Here is a 20,409-nt window from a genome sequence, read left to right as displayed (position 1 = left end):
CCTCCTGCGGGCTGTCCACACTCGCCTTGTCCTAAGCTGACCCCGGAACATCCCCCCACACACTTTGCTCTTCCTCTGGGGGCCCCAGTCGGGTGCTCCCTCCTACACTGGGAGTCCTCAACCCCTCTCCCCTCCTCCTTTCCCCTCTCAGTGGCTCTGCAAGCCCAGCTGACCGGACCTCCTAATTTCTCGACTCTTCCTTCTTTTTCAGCTCACAGGCTCTGCCTGGATTCAGACCCCACCACCACTCACCTGGACCACAGCCCCGCCCCCTGCTTCCGATCTGTCCCCACGGTCACCAGCACACCCCTCTCCAGTCTGAAGTCTTTGGAATCAAGACCAGACCCCTAGCCCGGCAGTGCAGACCCCGGACGGTGTGTTCTCCCTGACGCCCTTTCATGCTCCCTGCATTGACTTTCCTTCCTCTTGGCCTTTGCTCCTGCCGTCCCCCTCCCGGAGCCTCTCCAAGGCCCACTTCCTTTTGTCCAAACACTGTTCAACTTTTAACCCAGTTCAAATGTGACCTCCTCTGAGAAATGGCCCCAAGTTTCCTCTCCAGGGGATCCTTCCCACTGAGTGCCCCCCTCACCAGATCATCTCGCTCTTGTCACTCTGGATCTCCCCAAACTCGTTGCGGAAGTACTCGATGAGCAGGTTGCTGTTCTGGTCGTGGGCCGAGTTATAGTTGGTCACGACGCGGGTGGGGACGCCGAGGCACCGCAGCACTGGGTCGGGGGACACGGTGGAGAGAGCTTAGATGAGCTGAGGCCCTAGAGACATCTGCTCTGCTTGGGCCTCCACGTGGGAGCACTGCACACTGGTAAGGGTGTGCCATCCCCTTGCCCGGACAATGGCACCCACCTCGCTGGTTGCCCCATGTCCACTCTTTCCCTTTCACATCACAGCTAACAACAGACTCTAAATGCAAATTTGACATTAACAGTCCTCTGCTAAACCCTCAATGGCTCCCCACAGCCCTCGAGGTCAAAGGCCAGACCTCCACCGTGGCCCTTGCCCTGCAGGGTCTGGCCCCTGACCACCTCCTGCACACTTTGCTCCAGCCACACTGGCCTCACTGCTCCTCCAGCACTCCATGCTGCCAACAGCCCCAGGACATTGGCATATGCTGTTCCCTGGGCCAGGAATGCCACCCGGCCAGGTTTAGATTACCCCATCATTTGCATTCATAGCAAAACTGGGGATTCATCATCATTCTCAATAGACAGGTGTGTGAAGGATTCTTTAATTTATCCTCTGAGGGCAGTGAGCGAGCTGTCTTATTTTATATCCCCAGAGCCCAGCACAGGCCTGGCACAGACTAATTTGTCAAATGGGATGAAGGAGTGGGTGAGGTAGAAAGAAAAGGAGGAAGGGAAGGAAAGAAGTAATGACAGAGATTCAGAGTGAGGAGTGAACAGCGGGGCAAGCAGAAGAGGGAACAAAGGTCAGGAGCCCTTCCGTTCCAGCCCCAGCTGCTTCAGGCTGTGTGGCCTGAGGCCAGTCCCTTCGCCTCTCTGGGCCTTGTTTCCTCCTCTCTAGCCCGGGGTTCAGGTGCACTGGGACTCCATCGTGGACCAGGAGGGCCTGCATTTGTGCCTCAGCACAGTTTACAGAGGGCCCGGAGTAACTGGGAAAGGGACTGGTGTTGGAATGATAGGTGACAAAGAGGCAGGATGTCAAGTGGCATCTATAGACCGCAGAGGAGGGACGAAGACCCCGGGCACGAATCCTGCCCGAATGGTGATGCTAGATGCTCCTGACAGAGGGAATTATGGGTGTTCTTCCTCCTTCAGTTTTTTATGTTACTTTTTATGTAAAATGTAAAAGTAACATAGTCTCAGGGTAAGGTAAAGAAAGTAACATCTAAAAAAAGAAGTGAAACAGAAAGTCCTACTAAATATAATCAGTAGGACCTTTGTTTTACTTTTAGTTTTGATTGAGGTTGAGTCTTTGAGACGGGGGAGGGGCAGGGATGTGACCTTCGCCCTGTGCCCACCATCAACCAGGGCAAGAGCTTCCCCGATGGCCCTGGATTCTGGCCGGGAGACATGAGGGCACTGGGAGGAGGAAGGAAGGAGCAGCTGTGACCCTTCACCTCTTGCCTGGTTCCTGTGCCCTTCAACTTGGGTAGAGTCTGGACGCTCTGCTGCTCATGGCAAGGGCTGATGTCCCAACCCCAGGCCTTGCCCCACCATGTGACAGGCTTCAGAGTACAGACCTGAGGCTTGGGGAGGCCTGTCCCCACTGCCCAGGGAGCAAGGCTCCACTCCTGTCCCAGGGGCGGTGTCCCGGGAGGCCTCATCATCACAGTCTAAGGCCAGGAGGCTGTGCCAGAGGCGGGCCCACCTCGTTCCAAGCCTGGCTGTGCCACTCACCAGCTGTGCGACCTTGGCCAAGCCACTTCTCTTCTCTGAGCCTCCATTTCCTCCTCTAAGGGGAGCTAATAATAGCGGCTTGTAATGATTCAGAGAGGAATGGGTATGGGCAGGCTGGCCAAACAGAAAAGTGTGTCACTGTGCCCGTCACTGCAAACGTCCATCCAATCACTGTCAGCCGACTTATGGACACAGAGAAAATGCCCCAAGATCCAGCTGAGGAATCCCAGCTTCCCCGGAAACCCACAAACCCCACCTAACTTGAACCAGAGACTGTGCTAAGTGACATCTCCCCAGGTCCTAAGCGCTCCCTGGGACTTGGGTCAGCTTCTGCTCTCTCCAGTTTACACATGAGGAAACTTAGGCTTGGAGACACCAGTTCTCTTGCCCAAGTCCTCCGGGGGTCAGAGGCAGAGCTGGAATTCACCCCGGGCGGTCCGTCTCAAGTCCCTGGGCCGATCCACCATTCAGCTCCCTGCAGAAACCCCGTGACCACGGGGGTCAGACGCCCCCTTATTTGACCGAATCTCCCTGGCTCCGTTACACATCAGGCCTGGGAGAAGGCTGCAGGGACCCGGGCTCACAGAAGCCAAGGGCGGTTCCAGGCCCTCTCACATCCCGTGTGCCGCTCACCAGTGCAGGCCACAGCAGCAAAGACCCAGCACTGGCCATACTTGACGCGCTGGCAGCCGCCATTCTTCCAGCGACGCAGGATGTCCACGCTGCCGATCCAGAACATGGGGTTGATGCCATCCCTGTAGTTGTTGTCCCAGCGTCCCAGCAGCACGCCCAGGTCATCATTGCAGTTGACCTGCAACCAGCGAGAGTGTCAGAGGGACCAAGCCTGGGGAAAGGGTGACGGCTGCACTAGGGTGGGCATGAGTTCAGCACATGGTGAAAGGCAGGGAAGGGCGTTCCAGGTTGAAGGAACAGCAGGTGCAAAGATCCCAAGGTGTGACAGACTGGGAGGTTAGAGACGGCTGGCGCCAGAGAGAGAAGCGGGAGGGAGGAGGCAGAGAGGGGTCAAGGTCGTGAGGGTGATGCTGGAGATGTGAATTTGTCCACGGGGTGGCAGGGGAGTGACACGGCGTGACCTGAGTTTTACAAAGACCCCCTCTGGCCCCTGCCCAGATTGTGTCATTTGCCCCCAGACTCCCAGAACCTCGAGAATAAAATGCAGCCTCCTGACTGTGGCCCTGAGGCCCGCACCGTCTGGCCCTGCCCCCCCTGCAGCCCACCTGCATCCGACCCTCCTGCTTGTGCCCTGCTCCAGCCATACTGGCCCCCCTTTTGCTCCTCAAACCTGCCACAGTCGTCCCTCCTCAGGGAGCCTTTGCACACAAGCTGTCCCCTCCGCCTGGGATGCTCTTGTCCTCCCAGTTACTACGTCAAGTCGGGACTCCTCACTCAGGGAGGTCCCCCAGCCCCTTGCTGGGGTTAGGCCCTGTGTTCAGACACTGTCACACATCTGGCCGCTTTGGTGAGTGCATCGTAACTTACGACTGTGCGCTCATGTGATACTGTGGTTCCGCCTGTCTCCTCCCACACACACCCTAGAACGGAAGCTCGATGAAGTTAGAGACCATTCATGTCTTACACCTGCTTTTCCCTGGTGCCTAGGATGTGGGTGGCACTTGACGAATACTTGCTGGATGAGTGAGTGAATGAATGAATGAATGGATTGCTTTGAGGGACCACATGGCATTACCCGCATTTGTACCTTGTCTCTCCAAATACAAGGTCTCCTAGCTGGGACTCACCCATCTCTTGGGTTCCCCCACCATGCCTAGTGCGGGGCCTGGCAGGCCTGCTACTCACTCACCATGGCGCTCACCACCCGGCCCACGTAGACTGGACTGCTGCGGCGCGAGCAGTCGCGGCCAGCGTCCCTCAGGAACTTGGGGTTGACGTCCAAGAGCATCAGGCAGATGTCCAGAATCCCGTCTTCAAACTGTGTCAGAGGAAACAAGGGGAGGATGAGGGAGCTGAGAAGTCACCTCCCCCGGGAAGCCTGCCTTGAAGTCAGCAGCTGTGGGACCCCTCTGTTCTGTCTCACACACCAGATCGGAGGCTCGGAGGCTCGGGCTGGGTCTGTCACAACTCCGTGGTGCCAGCTTTTCCTGGCCCAGGAAAGGGGGGGTGAGGTGGGACAATGACTGAGTGTGTGAGAAAGGGGGAGGGGGTGTGACTGCATCCAGGCTGGGGGGGTCCTAGGAGCTTGGAGTAGAGCCCAGAGTGAAAAGCCCAGCGTCCCTGGAGCGTCCCTCCCCTCCGACTCACCTCAGGCCCAGCCACTGCACTCCCCCACCGCCAAGTCTTCACTTCCCTAAAGCCTGACTCACCCTGCAGAGCTGATGAGCCTCCCCTCCTTCCCCATCCCATCACCACACACCGTTCGGATTGGAACCAAAGTATAGACTGTAAAGATGCACCCAGAGTAAAATCTAGACTTTTCCCTGTGGCCTGCAAGGCCCATTAAGATCTGTGTCCCATAGAGAACAAACGTATGGACTCCAAGGAGGGGGAACGTGGCAGGGCAGGCGGAGGAAGGGAGGTGGTGGTGGTGGTGGGATGACTTGGGAGATTGGGATTGACATATATACACTAATGTGTATAAAATTGATAACTAATAAGAACCCGCTGTATAAAAAATAAATTTAATTTAATTTAAAAAAAAAAGCTCTGTGTCCCACCCCATCTTTGACCTCATCTCTCACCGCTCTCACCCATACTCATTCTGCTCCAGGCTCACTGCCTCAGGACCTTTGTGCTTGCTATTTCCTTTGCTTGGAATGCTCTTCCTGCCTCTCTCTGTGTGACACACACCTCCTCATCCTTGCAACTCAGATGTTAGGTTTTTCAAAATCTCTCCATGTCACCTTCCATCGGACCACCCATCTGTCACGTTCAAGGGCTCTCCTGTCTGCCCCCTGCTCCCCATCTCTGTGGTCTTGTCCCAAACCAGGCCTTATCGCAGGTTTCCCTCCGTGATGCAGAATAGCCCTCCCTGGCTTGAACCATTCATTTTGTGGCTCCCTATTGCCATCAGCCTGACATTCAGGGCTGTTCACAACCTGAACACTGCTGACTTCTCCCACGTCATCTCCTGGGGCCCCTTCTCATATAAGTGCTCCCCAAACAGTAACATCCTTCTTAGGTACAACATAAACTTTCCCACCTCTGAACTTTGGCTCATGCTGTTCCTTTTGCTTGGAATACCAGGCACCCACCTCTTCCAAAGCTCAGCTCAAATGCTGCTTACTTCAGGAACTGCCTGATTCCCTTCCTTCCTTTAGGTCTTATCATCCTGGCTAGTGATGACTTCTGGAAGTTTGCAAGGCCATGTCCCACGGCCCCGCACAACCTGGACACAGACCAGGAACTCAGAAAATGAAAGGGAGGAGTTAGCTTTGTTCTGTCTCTCAGGGGAGAATACAGAGCCCTGGGAAATAAGAGCCAATTCATTTTTTGATGTATTTTATGCATCACAGTCATATCACCATTTCATTTATATCCCACAGAGGGCTACAGGGTTTCTGCAGTTATTTGGAGGCAGACAGTTTTGCAATTATTATCCCCAATATTCAGAAGAGGAAACTGAGGCCAGAGCCCCAGATCTCAGGGATCATCTTATGATCCCAGGGCAGGACTCCCTAGTCTTGAACATGGACCTTGATCCAGGGGCTGCTAAGAGAAATCTCAAGGTGAACCCTACCCCAGGAGGCCAACACCCACTAATACAGCAGGAGGTTGAAGGGCGAGGGGTGTGATGGTTCTTGCTTCATGAGTTTTCTCAGCAATATCTCAATGAATTTTTATGGGGTGCTGGATAGCAGAGGAAATAAGAGTATTGATTTGGAGAACCAGCCCAGGCTGGCCTGCTGAAAGAGGAGGAATCACATGGTACAGTTATGAGCCAACCAGCTGAGATCAGCCAAGCCCAGCCTAGACAGTCATGTCCTGGTTGGCCCATAGATTTATGAGAAATAATGAATGATTGTTTTTTCAAGCCTCCAAGTTTTGGACTTGTTTGTTAGTCAGCAGTAGCTAGTTGATACAACAGTGATTCTCACAGTATCACTGGATCAATAGCATCAGCATCACCTGAGAGCTTGTTAAAAATGCAAATTCGCAGCCCATACCCAGACCTACTGTATCAGAAACTAGGGATGGGACCCAGGAACCTGTGTTTTAACCCATTTTTTTAGGTGATTCTGACATATATTCGAGTTTGTGAACCACTGATCTAGATAATGGTTTAAAGCCCCTCTCAGCATATGCCTAGCATATTGTAAGCTTTCTCCAGTGCTGCCCATTATTTTGATATATGGCCTTGAATGTTCCCCTTCTCCCTCATGGAGCACCTGCCAGCCCCATAACTCTCAGAGGCCCTCTTATTCTTTCCCACCTTGAATCCAGAGCTGCTGCTCCCACAGTGGTTAGGGCCACCCTTTGCTGTATGACCTCAGGCTTGGCCTGGGCCCTCTCTGAGCCTCTAACCATTTCAGGGCCCTTGAATCTTTGACAGCATGGCGTAGGTGACTCAGACCTGCTCACACTTCTGACTTTGATTTTGACTGTCTCAGACCGAGGACCCAGCACAAAGTGGGCCTAAGATGGTTGGGAGGGGCAGGGTGTGGCCTTACCTGCCCATAATTCCAAGGTATGCTCTTGATGAACTTGGCTGAGCCCTGGTAGATGAAGCCCTGTTGGGTGAGGATGTACTCCTGCCGCTCCTCCTCTGAGTCCAGGTACACAGCGTCCGCTGTGGGTGAAAAGGAAAGGGCCTCAACTCTAGGTCTGGCAAGGCCCAGGTTCCCCACAGACGTGGCAGCCAGGGTGCCAACTCCCCAGGGCCAGGTCAGTTTCTCAGAGGCCTTTCTCTCTTTTAATCAGAAAAACTAATAATTAATTAATAATCCCATATCAGTGAGATAAGGTATTATCAGTGACAACAATGTCTGTCTTTTATCCAACACTTGCCATGTGCCAGGACCCATGAGAAATGTATGACATATATTAACTTGTTTAATCTCTCCAAAAGTCCCATGTGGAAGGGATCCTTGGAACCCCCATTTTACAGATGGCAAAACTGAGGCTCAAGAATATATTACAGATGGGAAAACTGATGCCAAAACAAGAGACAGGCACACTCGCTGGGCCACGAGTCAGGAACCCCCTAGCTCTGAGTCTCCTTTGCTGTGTGACCCTGGGCAGGTCACTTCTTCTCCTGCCACCTGACTGTGTTCTCTAGGAGTAAACTGTGATCCCAGATCTGAAAGGTGCTTTGCAAGCTAAAGCCCTGAGCCAGTGCGAGGAAGAAGCATCATTCAGGCGGAGAGAAAGCCAAGAAAGGGTCACTGCAGCTCAGGGGAGGAGGGTCCTTGTCCAGCTTGGGGGGTCAGCTGGCATCTGAAGGTTGCCTGGATGACATTCTAAGCACAGGACCAGAGAGAGCAGAGGTGTGCCTGCTGGAAAACGCAGGGCACTTAGTTCCCTGTGGCTAGCGCCGACAGAAAAGGGCCTGGGGCGGTGGGGCCAGATGACAGGAAGGCAAAGGTTAACCTGGCCTTTCTAATCCTCACTTCACAAGTGAAGAAACTGAGGCTGGGAAGGGGAAATCCAGAGCCATGGTATGACTTTGGTCGGCTCTGGGCATTTTTGTCTCCGTGGGCTCCTTCCTCCACAAAAAAATAAAAAAACAAAAATATATTTTATGACTGCATTGGTATAATGATGAACATATTAATATTATTTGTTAAAACACATTCTCTGGCCTGAACATTCATTTTGTTTCTTCTGATTTTAAAAGAAATTAACACATTTTCATGGGTCCCTAAAAGTATGGCGGGCCCAGGCAGCGTGCCTACTGAAATCAGCCTGGGGAAACATGTCCAGTGCCTGGGATGCAGCTGCCCGGCCCCTCAGACCCCTGGGCTCCTCTACAGCAACCAGCAACCTTATAGCTTGGAGGAAGCAAATGTGAAAGTGGCTGGGTGTCTTTTGCATCCTGCCCTGTGGCTCTGAAGATTGCGCAATAAACATCAGCCTTCAGATAAATGAACTATGTGGCTGTAAATCAGCGGGCAGCGTGGGAGGAAGAATTTAAGAGAAGAAAAAGCCCACAGTACTTTCTCATCCAGTGAAAGCGTCAGCACATGTTGAATTGTCCCCACCGCAGCCCAGGAAGCTGGGACTATGATGTCCCCGCTCAGGTCTCTAGCTGGTAAAGGTGGAGGCCTTGGGGCCGCTAGATCCCGATCCCGACCATGTTGGAGCTCAGGGACGGGAGGCCCCCAGGTCACGGGCAGATCCCCCCTTCCCCCAGAGGGAGAGCAGTTTCCTCCCCTAGCGTGCCCACCCCCACTGAGCCCAACTTCCTGCCTCCGCATCACCAGTTCCCGTCCTGGGATGTGGGTCCCTTTAGTCACTGTGCTGCTTGGCTGACTGTCAGCCCAACCCTCCGGGCAGGGAGGAGGCCAAGCCACAGGAAGGGGACATCCCCCAGACCCTCACTCCCTGTTCCCTGAACTCTGAAACCCCACGGTGTTGGGGTCGGGGAGAGCACTGCCACGTTCCTGCCCTGCGGGCAGGGTTGCCAACTAGCTGTAAGTTCACATTGACTAAAATCAAAATGAGCGGACAGTGGGTCCAGCAAGGCCACTTCTGTCCTGAGAAACCATTCCGTGTGGCCACAGGGCATGTGATCAAGGGTGCTCCTCCCTCTGATAAGCCACTGGGAACCAACTCATGCCTGTGGGTGGGAGCCAGACTAATGAACCAACCACCCGGCAAGACCCAGGGCACTCCCAGCTCTTAAAAAGGATGAGCAGATGTCTGCAGACTGATGCAGAAAGAGCCTCAAGATGTACAGTAGAGGGAGAAAAAAACCAACCCAAGTTGTAGGCTGATGTATATGGTAAGATTCTTTTATGTTTAAGAAAGACAGGGAAACCCATAATGCAGTGAGGTCTTGTACAACATGATGAATGTAACTAACACTGCTGTATGTTACATATGGAAGTTCTTAAGAGAATAAATCCTAAAAGTTCTCAACACAAGGAAAAACTTTTTTCTATTTCTTTAATTTTGCATCTATATGAGATGATGGATGTTCATTAAACTTGTGATAATCATTTCACGATGTATGTAAGTCAGATCTTTATGCTGTACACCTTAAGCTTATACAGTGCTGTATGTCCATTATATCTCAATAAAACTGGAAGAAAAAAAATACAGCGACGTCTCCAGGCACATACATTGGAATCTAAGGAGATAAACCCCCCAAAGACATCTAATAATGGTGTTTCCCAAGGAAGAGAGTCAAGGGGGGGTTGTCTCTCTGTAGTGCTTAAAGCTTTTATAAAGAGGGTGTTCTCATGTCTTACTGTTATAATTAGAAATAAAAGCCAAAGTATGTAAAGGAGAAAATAAAAAAAAATCTTTCTGTTCAAATAAAATGCCCCAAAATGGAGAAAAAAGAAAGAAAGAAAGCAAGCAGTGGCCTAGTAAGAAGCTGGTTGTCTTGATGCTGGAGAGGCCAGAATTTCTGCCCTGGGCCCGGGCTTTGAGGAGGGACAGCCCATTCCCAGGTTGGGCCCGCCCACAAGGCCCCTCTCTCTGCTGGGCTCCATAGGAGCAGGAAGGAAAGAGAGCCCACTGTCTTGTAAATCACAGGCCCCTGTCTCCTCCCATCTGCTCGAGAGAGACTCAGCCCTCTCCCTGACTCTCTAGTTTTGTCCAGCATCGCCCACTTGCTCCCTGAAGGACCTGCCTAAAACCATTTATCTCTGAGCCTCAGTTTACTGTCTGTAAAACAAGGATGCTAACCTCTCCCCCTGGGGATTGTTGAGAGCCACACTGAAAGAATGTATAAGGAGACACCTAGGTGACCAAACTGCTCCTGCCCACCTCTCCTGGGTACCCCACCCCTCCACCTCCCTGTTTCCCTTCCCCAAGCCAGTCCGGTGGGATTTAAAACAGAGCCCCACGAAACAGAGCCAGGCATAAAGCTGCGGCCCTGGGCCTCCACTGGGCAGCCCTTTCCTGAACGGGGCTTCTGAACCTGGGTCACCTCCAGGCCCAGCTCACAGTGCCAGGGCCTCAGACACAGGGTGAGATCCCTTCGTAGCTATGTAGGCCGGGGCAAGTCATTTTGCTTCCGCGAGCCTGTCTCCTCCTCTGTAAATGGGAATAAGCGAGTTCTGACATCACAAGGTCTTAGGGAGGCTGGAGCACGGAACTGTATAGAGTAGGCCTCACTCAATTCAATTGGATGCCTCTTCCGCCCCATCCTCCCACCCTCAGTGGTTCCCATGGGTGGGTCCAGCCCTGCCCATCTCCCCACCCCGCGGATGAAGCACAGCTCACCTGGGCACCAGGCATTGAAGAGCAGGGTGAACTGACCCAGCACGAAGCTGGAGCCCTGGTAGCCAGTGGAGGCCTCCAGGCTGAGGCGGTACAGGCCAATGGGGGAGCTGGCTGGGGTGCAGAGCTGCAGCGAGAGGGCACTGCCCTGCCGGTCCACCACCGTGGCCACCCAGGCACCCTCCTCCACAGCATCGGACAGCCGGAAGCGGGCCTTGGTCCCGGCATTCTCGCTGGGGACTGGGCCTGCAGAGGGAGAAAGCAGGGGCCGTGAGCCAGGGGTGGTGAAGGAGGGTGAGCGCCAGGGCTGGCAGGAGCAGAACACATGTCTGGGGTCCCCTGGGCCTGGGTCTGAGGCCTAGTTCTGTCACTAACCATTGAGGGAACTTTGGGGACAGGTTTCATCTCTCTGAGCCTCAGCTTCTTCATCTGTAAAATGGGGATCAGACCCCAAAGTGTGCAGGATGGTTTTGTGGGAATACATGAAAAGCTGCAGGCACACAGCACGTCCTCAATCTCCTGGGAGATTCCTCCTGGAAGAGGGGACAGCGTGGCCTGGGACAGGGTCACAGTCACACTGTTCTGGACTGGCGTGACTTTGGGGAAGACCATTCTCTTCTCTGGGCTCAGTTTGCCCATCTGTAACATGGACAGGAATTAGGCAAGATACTCCCCGAAGGTCCTCCTCTCCTGCCTAAATCCTTTAACTTTCAGAAAAAGAAGCCGAGACTCTGAGTAGAATGGGAACTTGGTCCTCTGATGTCCCCAGTGGGGCCTGTCTGAAAGCCTGCTTGCTCTTGGCTAGCAGACGGTGCTGGCCAATGCAGACCTAGGTGTCTATCTCCCAAGGCCCCTCCAACTTTTTGCCTCTGTATCTCCATAGGCAGCCACGAAGAGCCAGAACTATCCCTCACCTCCCTACAGCCTTTTACACTTTACAAAGCACCTTGGCACTTACTGCTTCTCCAAAGACCCCTTGTACAGGAGGGAAAACTGAGGCTCAGAGAGAAGGGCTCTCCCAAGAACATCCCAGGGGTCTGCAGCAAAGCTAACATCTGAGCCCACATCTCTAGGCCCTGGGCTGCCCCCAAGGTGCCTCTCATTCCCAAAAGGGATGCTCCCTAGTCGGGGGGTTTCAGGGCTCAGAGTAGTGAGAGCCTGCCTTGAACTGGCTCTTTTTCAGATGGAGGGCAGGGCCTAGCCCATGAAGGCAGGTCTGAGTCATGGGGAGGGTGAGGGGTGCTGGTCACTCTTTCTGGACTTGGGCGGCGCAGAGGAGAAACAAAATCTTCTCTGCCTGGTTGGGCGGCTGCTTGGGAGGGTTTCTGTTTATTCTTGCATCTCCCTCCCTGCAGCTCTACCCCCCCACCACTACTGACAGTATGGGGGCCTGCTCACTGAGGGGCTACCTGCCAGCCCCACCCACTCCCAGGCCCAAATATAACTATGAGCTAACAGGCATGACACAGGCCTCTGGGGCCCTGTCTGAGTGCCAGGAGCCAGCTGTAAGCCTTCAAATGCTCCCTGTCTTCCGGAGCCAGTATTTAGGGGAGAAGTTGGGCAGCACTGGGGCCCGAGAGCCAGCCTAGGTCTGGTTCCACCACTTAGACCCTGAGTGCTGTGTGACCTGGGCTAAGTCACCAGGCCTCTCTGATCTGCGATTTTCTCATCAAAGAAGAAAACAGGCTTAGACTACATGCCTAGAAAGGTTCGACTCCAGGTCTGAAACTGGCTCTGTGACCTTGGACAAGCTATTTAGCTTCTCTGTGCCTCAGTTTCCTTACCTGTAAAATGGGGTCAATTGCAGTACCTCCTCATAAGGTCATTGTGAGGCTCAAAGAAGGTGACGCTTGTAAAGCACATTGCAAGGTGCCTGGCACATAGTAAGTGCTCAATAAATAATAGTTATTATTTATTATTGTCACTACCACCTTCTAATGCTGTTTAGAGGAATCAGTGAGAGTTTAAACCAGTGACTAGCACATAGTAATTATGCAGTAAATATGAGCTATCCCCAGTGTCATCCAAAGAGACCATTACAAATCAGAATTCCCAAGCCAAATAACAGATTTTGAGACTGGAGTGGAATGCGGTAATTGTCTAGTTCAATTGAATCACTTCACAGATATAGAAACTGAGACCGAAAGGGGTAAAGTTGGGGTGACTATACGTCCCAGTTTTCCCAGGATAATCCCATTTTATGCCTGTGGTCCCAGCATAATTCTTTTTTTTTTTTTAACATCTTTATTGGAGTATAATTGCTTTACAATGGTGTGTTAGTTTCTGCTTTATAACAAAGTGAATCAGCTATACATATACATATATCCGCATATCTCCTCCCTCTCCCAGCATAATTCTTAATGGCACCCCTTTCATTCTCAGAAAAGACTCTGGATGATCAATGATCTGGTCTCCATGGTAATGGCCTGGGCCAGGTACCATAGCCACCATCACTGTTGATACACCACCCTCGGGGACAGGCCAGGAAACACATTTCCCTTTCTCTCTGTCCCGCGGCAGCTGTGTACATACACGCACTTACACACCCCTTTCTTCTGAGGGGTCCTGGTGGATGGGAGGAGGACGGGCTGTCCCCCGGCCCCACTGCTGCTCACATAAACTGGCTTCGAAAACTCCTTGGCTGCGGTTCCACACGGAACCGTTTGTGGGGCTAGAGGTGCCACAGAGACCCCCCTGGGTAAATGGCCCTGGAGATCTGAGGGGTCCTGGCCACTACCCCGACCACGGCAGTGAGGGCCTGAGTGGGGTGGATGAGGGGAACCTTCCAGAGTCAAGCCTTCTATTAGCTGCATAAGGGTTCTCTTCACTGCTTCAGGATGACCTCACTCTCACCCAACCCACCTTCCCAACCCTGGCCCGCCTTGGGGGAAAGCAGAGCTTTATTCCTTAACAAGGATGGTGCTTGTCTGCTGTGGTCTGTACCCCACAGCAGAGCCTGTCCGGCCTCGAACTGTCAGGGTGAAATGCATGGCATCTGGGCATGGGTGGGGTCAGGTCACACACCCCATTTGCTGAGTGACCTTCGCCAGCTCTCTCTCCTCTCTGGGCCTCAGTTTCCCTGAAGAGGTAGGACAGGCTGATCATAAGCTAGAATGTTCCAACACTAGGGCAGGGTGCCCAGGCCAGGCCCAGGGTCGGGGGCTGACCAAAGCCAGGCATCAAGGCAGAAGGCCCCCCTTCCTGGTATTGTTTCTCAGCTTCCCCAGCCCACAGGAGGGTCTTGGTAGCTCAGACAGGGAGGCCGAGTGCACCCAGAGATACAGTGCCTTCTGTGGCTGCCCCGGGGGCTGTGGACATTACCAGGGCAGGTTGGCTATGGTTTGAGATAAGCTGGCAGAGACTGGAGACCAGAGATTAGTTGCTGGGGTAAAAAGGTCAGCTCCCCGCCTCCCCTGTGGCCCCAACCCTGAACTTGGGGCCTCGTGACCTAGTGTCAGGCTGCCTAGACAAATGGAGAAGAAGGAGAAAGAAATTTGGACGCCTTGAAGTTGAAAGAAGGAAAAAAAGATGGGAAATACCCAAGTTGGCAGTTCATCGACCATCCATTTCACAGAGGAATAAACTGAGACCGGCAGGCACTTGTGGTGAACAAGTAAATGTCCCTGCTCTCAGATCACATCAATGAAAAGCCTCAACTCTGGGGTCAGGGTTTCAGTTCTGCTGTGTCCTTAACTTACTGTATGACCTGGGCAAGTAACTTGACCTTTCTAAGCCTCAGAGTTCTCATCTGTAAAATGGGTGCTAGTTACACTTCTAGAACAGAAGGTTTCAGGATGAGTATGCACATACCATAGATGTGATTTTCATCAAGCCAAGCCTGCTCAGGGCACCACACCCAGCCCTTAACTGCCATGGATTCAGCCTTCCACTTTACAGAGGGGGAAACTGAGGCTGGAAAGATCAGAGACTTGCAGGAGGCCCCTCAGATTTATTGGAAGAACCCCAAGGATGCTGGGTATGTGTGTGGGGGGGTATCCTGGCTAGTAGGTGTGTTCCTGCCAGAAGGGAAGGGGGAGGGAGGAAAGGGATGAAGTGGATATCCGTGGCCGGTCTGCAGGCGCTGTGATAAGCTTTATCAAACGGCCTCCCAGGTAGTATGGGCCTCAGCCTGCTTGCTCTCTGGCCTCAGAGACCTCAGAAAGAGCTAAAGCTCACCTTTCCCACGCTTGGGCCAGAGTCCCAGCCAGGCGGCCCCTCTCTGACCTCGAGGGAGTGGTTCCCATCAGAAGCCAAACCCAGGGATTTAGCATTTAAGGCCACTTTCCTGGGAATAGCAAAGAAGACTGGACACTGGGCATCTGGGGATGGGGTGGTTGGGGCCTCAATGTCCCTTCATCCATCACTGGAGTCCCTGGAGCAAGACCAGCAAACAGCTGCTAACATCTGCAGGGCACTCCCTCATGTCAGGCCCTTCTCACCTAAGGACCTTCCACCAGGAGTGCTTTACCTCAGAGAGGCTAAGCAACTTGCCCAGGGTCACACAGCGGGTAGGCAGTCTGGTCCACACCAGAACCCAGGTCTGTCTGTCCAGCTCCTGAGCCTGAGGCAGCCTCCGAAGGCTTAGAGAAAGAACTAGGGGAACATAAAACTGCCCACTCAGAGGGCTGGAGCAGCGGGGGTTCTCTCCACCAACCAGACCCCCTTTGGGCCTGATACCATCAGGTTGTGTGGGTTTGCGGGGGTGGCTGTTGATAAGAATTGGGAAGTTGTTCTGATGTGGGAAAAGGCAGGCAGGACCTTGATGGACCCGTGTGGCGGCAAACCTCCCCTTCAACCCTGGTGACAACAGGTTGTCAGGAACCCAGGCGTCCAGAAGCACAGACTTATCTACAAGACTGAGCGGCCTGCGGAGACATCTCTGCACTCTCTGGCCTCAGTTCCCTCATCTGTAAAATGGGGTATGACTGCTGGGAATTTCTCAGGGGGCGAAGAGGAACGGCGTCACCTGTCCCATGGTCTGTCAGGGGACAACAAAATCACAGAACAGGGAGGTGCGGGCGTGGGACTCACCAGTCACGGCACAGAAGGTGAGGCTATCCACGCCAGCCTCGTAGTTTCGGCCCTCGAAGTGCAGCGTCAGCCAGAAGGGCTGGCCCCGTCGCACCACCAGCTTCTCCCTGCACAGCTCAGCCGTGTGGTGGTCACGGCCATTGGCCTCCAGCTCCAGGTCACATCTCTCCAGAACAAGATCTGTGGAGACAGTGAGGGGCTTGAGCCGTGGTTCCATCCCTCAGTCAGCTGTGAGCCCTGAGTTCCCTGGACGTGAGGGGTTCAGGGCACCCCCGGGAGCCAGCCTTCCCAATCCCCACCCACCCTGTCACCCAGGGGCTAACTGGGCCTGCACCTCCCCAACTCTTTTTTTTTTGGCCGTGCTGCGCAGCTTGCAGGATCTTAGTTCCCTGACGAGGGATCGAACCTGGGCCCACTGCAGTGGAAGCCCGGAGTCCTAACCACTGGACCGACGGGGAATTTCCTCCCCAGCTCTTAATCACAGGTTGTGCGCACTGCGGCAAGTGGGGAAGTCTTTGCACCTCCTAGCCGTGGGCCCTCAGGCAACTCAGCTTTTCTGGGCCTCACTTTTCCCCATGTGTCCACAGGTGGGGACAGCAGGATCCACCTAACAGGGCTGTGGTGAGCCATTTAGCCCGGTGCCTGGCTCATAATAAATGCCTACTAAACACGAGCTAGTCTACTGTGATTGGAGGGCTCTTTTGGTAAAAAGGGGGGTGGTATTCGGTATCGATTAATTACACAGGCTTTGCCTTTTAGGTTCAATTTCTAATTTCCAGAAAATACAGAGGACTGAGGAAGATGTAAACACAGAACCAGGAAGCAATCAACAAAATTCATACTCTGGGAAACTATAGGTAAAGTATTCGGTTTCTTTAACCAATAACTTACAAAAAAGAAAAAAGACAAGAAAAAAAAGTTGAAGGGATAACCTATAGACTAAGAGAAACCTAAAACACACTACAACCCACTGTGCTGTGTGACCCTTATTTGGATTTTGATTTTAAAAACTATTTATTACATGCATGAGGCAATTAGAAATTTGAATACTGATGTGTAATGGTGATATTAAGGAATTTTGTATTTGTTTATGTCTAAAAAGGAGTCCTTATTCTTTGGAGAGATATATTGAAATATTTACGGATGAAATGATGTGATGCCTGGGATTTGTTTCCAAATAATGGGTTGTGGGGTGTGAGGGCAGGAGGCAACAGTAGCCATAAGTTGGTGGTAGTTGGGACCAGGTGACGAGAACATAGGCATTTATTCTACTGTTCTCTCTACTTTTATGTATGTTCAATTCTCCATAATAAAATTTTTTTTTCAATGACAGAGGTTTTGGAGTCTTCTGGACCTGAGTTTCAGTTCTGCTGTGCCGCTGTGTGATCCTGGGGAAGGTGTCTCTCCCTCTCTGTGCCTCCTTTTCTGAAGCGTCAAAGGGCTGCTGTGAGGTCTAGCAGAGGACACCCTTTCCCCAGGGCTGAGCCCAGGGCAAAAGTTTGATATGTGAAAGTTCTCTTTTCCCATATTTTCAGAGGGAACTGAAGACCAGGGGAGGGATTGGGGTGATGGGAGAGAGAGGGTCAAATCTCATAAACCTTGGCAAGCTCAATCTGACCTAATCAAGGTCAAGATTAGGGGGACCGTAGGGTGAGAGGAGTGGGCAAGGGAGATGCTCAGAATTATGGGACCCTTAAGAGTATGTGGTCCCACTGAGGCCCAGGGTCAGGGATTTACCAAAGTCACCCAGCAAGTGGGTCCTTCCACAGAGACATACATGCAGGTCTCCTCCCTCCCGCCACGGAACAAATTGCCCAGTAACTGCCGAGGGCTTTGACATGGATTATCTCCACTTAAACCTCACAACTACCCACCTACACAGCTACTATCACTACCTTCACTTTGTAGACAGAGACATTACACGGCCCCAGGTCTCACGGCAAGCACAAGCTGAAGCTTTGGGGTTTGAATCCAGGGCTGTAGATTCGGGAGCCCGCACTGGTAACAACCTCACTCACAGCTCAAGACTTTGTGGTCCATCCCCCTGCCCCCCTCCACTCCTCCCATCCCCCGCCCACGTCCTGTGTTGTTTCAAGCCTAGGAGGAGACCTGGGAGAAGTTGAGGCCCCTGCAATCACAGCAAGAGAGACCTCCGCTAGCCACAAGGAACAACTTCCTGCTGGCCTGCTGGGGTGAAGAAACACTGTTTTGGGAAACTTCAACTCCAGAGAGCTTAAGCAAGAAAGAGGCCACTGTTGTCCCCCTAGGAGACCTTAGAGAGATGGTCAGTCCCTGGTCTGGGGCAGATGCAGCTCTTTCTCACTCTATTGTCTGAAGAAAGATTGCCAGAAATCATGCCCAGCTCTAGAGGTGCAGAAACACTGGGGTCTAGGGTCTTAGGATTTCCACACTGAGAAAGGACCCGAGGTCTTCCAGGCCACCGGGACCTCTGTAGGAAGTGGCCACTCTGGCAGTGGGGCAGGGGGGCTCATCATAATTGGCATCTCCAGCGTCCCCCAGGTCTACTGAGCCCCACTCCTGGGGACAGGGTGGGAAACTGCATGAGGCACAAGTGGGCCGCCTAGGTGACGCATCACAGCCAGCCCTGAGCTGGCTTTCGATCGCATGTGCTGGGGAGCTGGGTCCCAGAGAGAGACAAAGATGGCCCGAGATCACACAGTAGGTCAGGCACGTCGGTGGTTCCTCCTGCTTGTTCCTGCTCCACGTGCCCCGGGTCCCTCTCCATGTTCGCTCTGCCCACCCTCCCTCCTGGGGGCTGTGGTGGTGCAGAGGCCACCTCCAGATGGACTTGACCCAAGAGTCAGCCAGGATGCTGAGTCCAGCAGCATTAGTACAGGCGTGTCTCCCATCGTAGAAATCCCTCTGAAATGGTAGCCCTGCCCGTGTGTGTTTGTGTGTGTGTGTGTGTGTGTGTGTGTGTAGGAAGTGAATTGAGCCCCTTCTCCAGTCCTCTCACAGATGTACCGAGGACTGGCATTACTGTCCATGTTTTACAGGAGGGGAAACTGAGACTCAACCAGTGGCCAAGGACCAGGTTTGCAGAACTTGAGGGCAGGGAGGGACCTAGGAGAGCAAGTGTGCTCTCAGGCCTTTCCTCCATAGGATGCTGGGAGCTCCTCTCTGGCCCCCGAGGCCAAGGAGACAGCCGGGCTTGGGTTACACACCACCACGGACTAACCAAAACTAAGTACTTGAGTCCAGGCCAGCACCCTCTGTACAGCTTCACGCCTGGCATGCAGCAGGGAGCCAGCTTCCACTAACGGCCGGAGGACAAGTGACAATGGTCTGCTGACACAGTACTTTACCGTTCATAGCACGCCTTCGTGTTCCATCGCCTCATCTGATCCAGGAAGGCAGAGGTTAATGACTATGCCCTGGGCCAGGACTGGGAGCCAGGCACCTCTCACCCAGCCCAGCCCACTTGTTGCGCTCCAAATCGGGGACTTAGGGATTGAGCCCATCCCGGTCCTGACCCCCACTGCACCGGTGGGACCACAGAGACCAGGTAAGGATGGCTGGACCCGGGGCCCCTGAACGGTCGCAGCGGCGCTGACCCTGATACTGCGCTGACCCTGATACTCACCCTCGGCCATGGTCGGGTGGTGGCTGTGCTCCTCAGACCGGTGGCAGGACTCTCCAAGTGCAGACCACTAGCGACGGGCAATGCAGAGGCTGAGACCGACGGTGAACTTATGGCCCGTTTAGGGGCGGGCTAGGGGCGGGGCCTCGCGGGAAGGCGGGGACCAGGCGGGGACCTGGCGGGGAGGCGGTGCCCTGTCTGGGTCCACGCTCCTCTCCACCAGCCGGCTGGGGCGCACCCAGGGGTCAGGAGACGAGGGAGGAAGTGAAGGTTGGGCAAGGGCGCCCCCTGGGGAAACAGCGCAGGGCTGGGACGGCAGCCACAGGGACACACAGACCAGGACACCCAGACGCACCTGGATATACAGAGTCAGATCTTGGGTAACAGAGAAACCTGCATACAGAAACACACACACAGATACAGACACACAATTGCACCAGGACACACAGGCGTACTTCGATACACAGACATGGACCCGCAGTCAGGTCAGACCCGGGATCAAGAAGACACACACACCGTCAGATAAAGATACATATGGAGCAGACACAGACACACAGTCAGGGACGTAGGGTTGTGGACGCACAGAGACACAGACACACCGTGACAGATACGGCAAATAAACCTGGACACACAGACACGGTGACATGGACAGAAAATCGGATTAAAATCCGAGACATGACTGCACATAGTCACAGCCAGGCACACACGGACAAGGTACCCACCAAGACCCACACACAAATAAGCAGGTGTCCGGATGCACCCAGCTCATAGACACACAGACCACACACCACCAGAGGTGGACACAAAATCAGATTGGGGCACTTACAGACACACAAAGGTGCAGATACTGGGAGACGGACACACAGACAGACATGGCCTCATGTACAAACATGCAGACACACCCACAAAGACAGACACAATACACCTGACTCTGTCACAAAATCCAGAGACATCCCTCTATCTCATCCATCCGTCTATCCATCTAATCATCCATCCATCTCATCATTCATTCATCCATCTACTCACCCATCCATC

At 53.3% G+C, this 20,409-nt stretch overlaps 1 protein-coding gene across 1 annotated transcript in view; it reads right to left on the bottom strand.

Moving 5' to 3' along the window:
• Window positions 1-19,466, bottom strand: part of TGM2 (transglutaminase 2) — a 32,573-nt gene extending 13,107 nt beyond the window's left edge. Inside the window, exons 1-7 of the mRNA XM_081255752.1 lie at window positions 19,378-19,466; window positions 15,774-15,953; window positions 10,746-10,988; window positions 7,022-7,140; window positions 4,198-4,326; window positions 3,009-3,186; window positions 590-725 (exon numbers count right to left, since the gene is read on the bottom strand). Of these exons, the coding sequence (XP_081111878.1) occupies window positions 590-725; window positions 3,009-3,186; window positions 4,198-4,326; window positions 7,022-7,140; window positions 10,746-10,988; window positions 15,774-15,953; window positions 19,378-19,387 (995 nt within the window). The 5' untranslated portion in view covers window positions 19,388-19,466. The remainder of the gene's footprint in view (window positions 1-589; window positions 726-3,008; window positions 3,187-4,197; window positions 4,327-7,021; window positions 7,141-10,745; window positions 10,989-15,773; window positions 15,954-19,377) is intronic.
• Between the last annotated feature and the right edge of the window lie 943 nt (window positions 19,467-20,409).

This window comes from Mesoplodon bidens, assembly GCF_964165515.1.
Source record: "Mesoplodon bidens genome assembly, chromosome: 15".
NCBI classification, from domain to species: domain Eukaryota; kingdom Metazoa; phylum Chordata; class Mammalia; order Artiodactyla; family Ziphiidae; genus Mesoplodon; species Mesoplodon bidens.
This window is presented reverse-complemented; position numbering and strand designations above follow the sequence as displayed.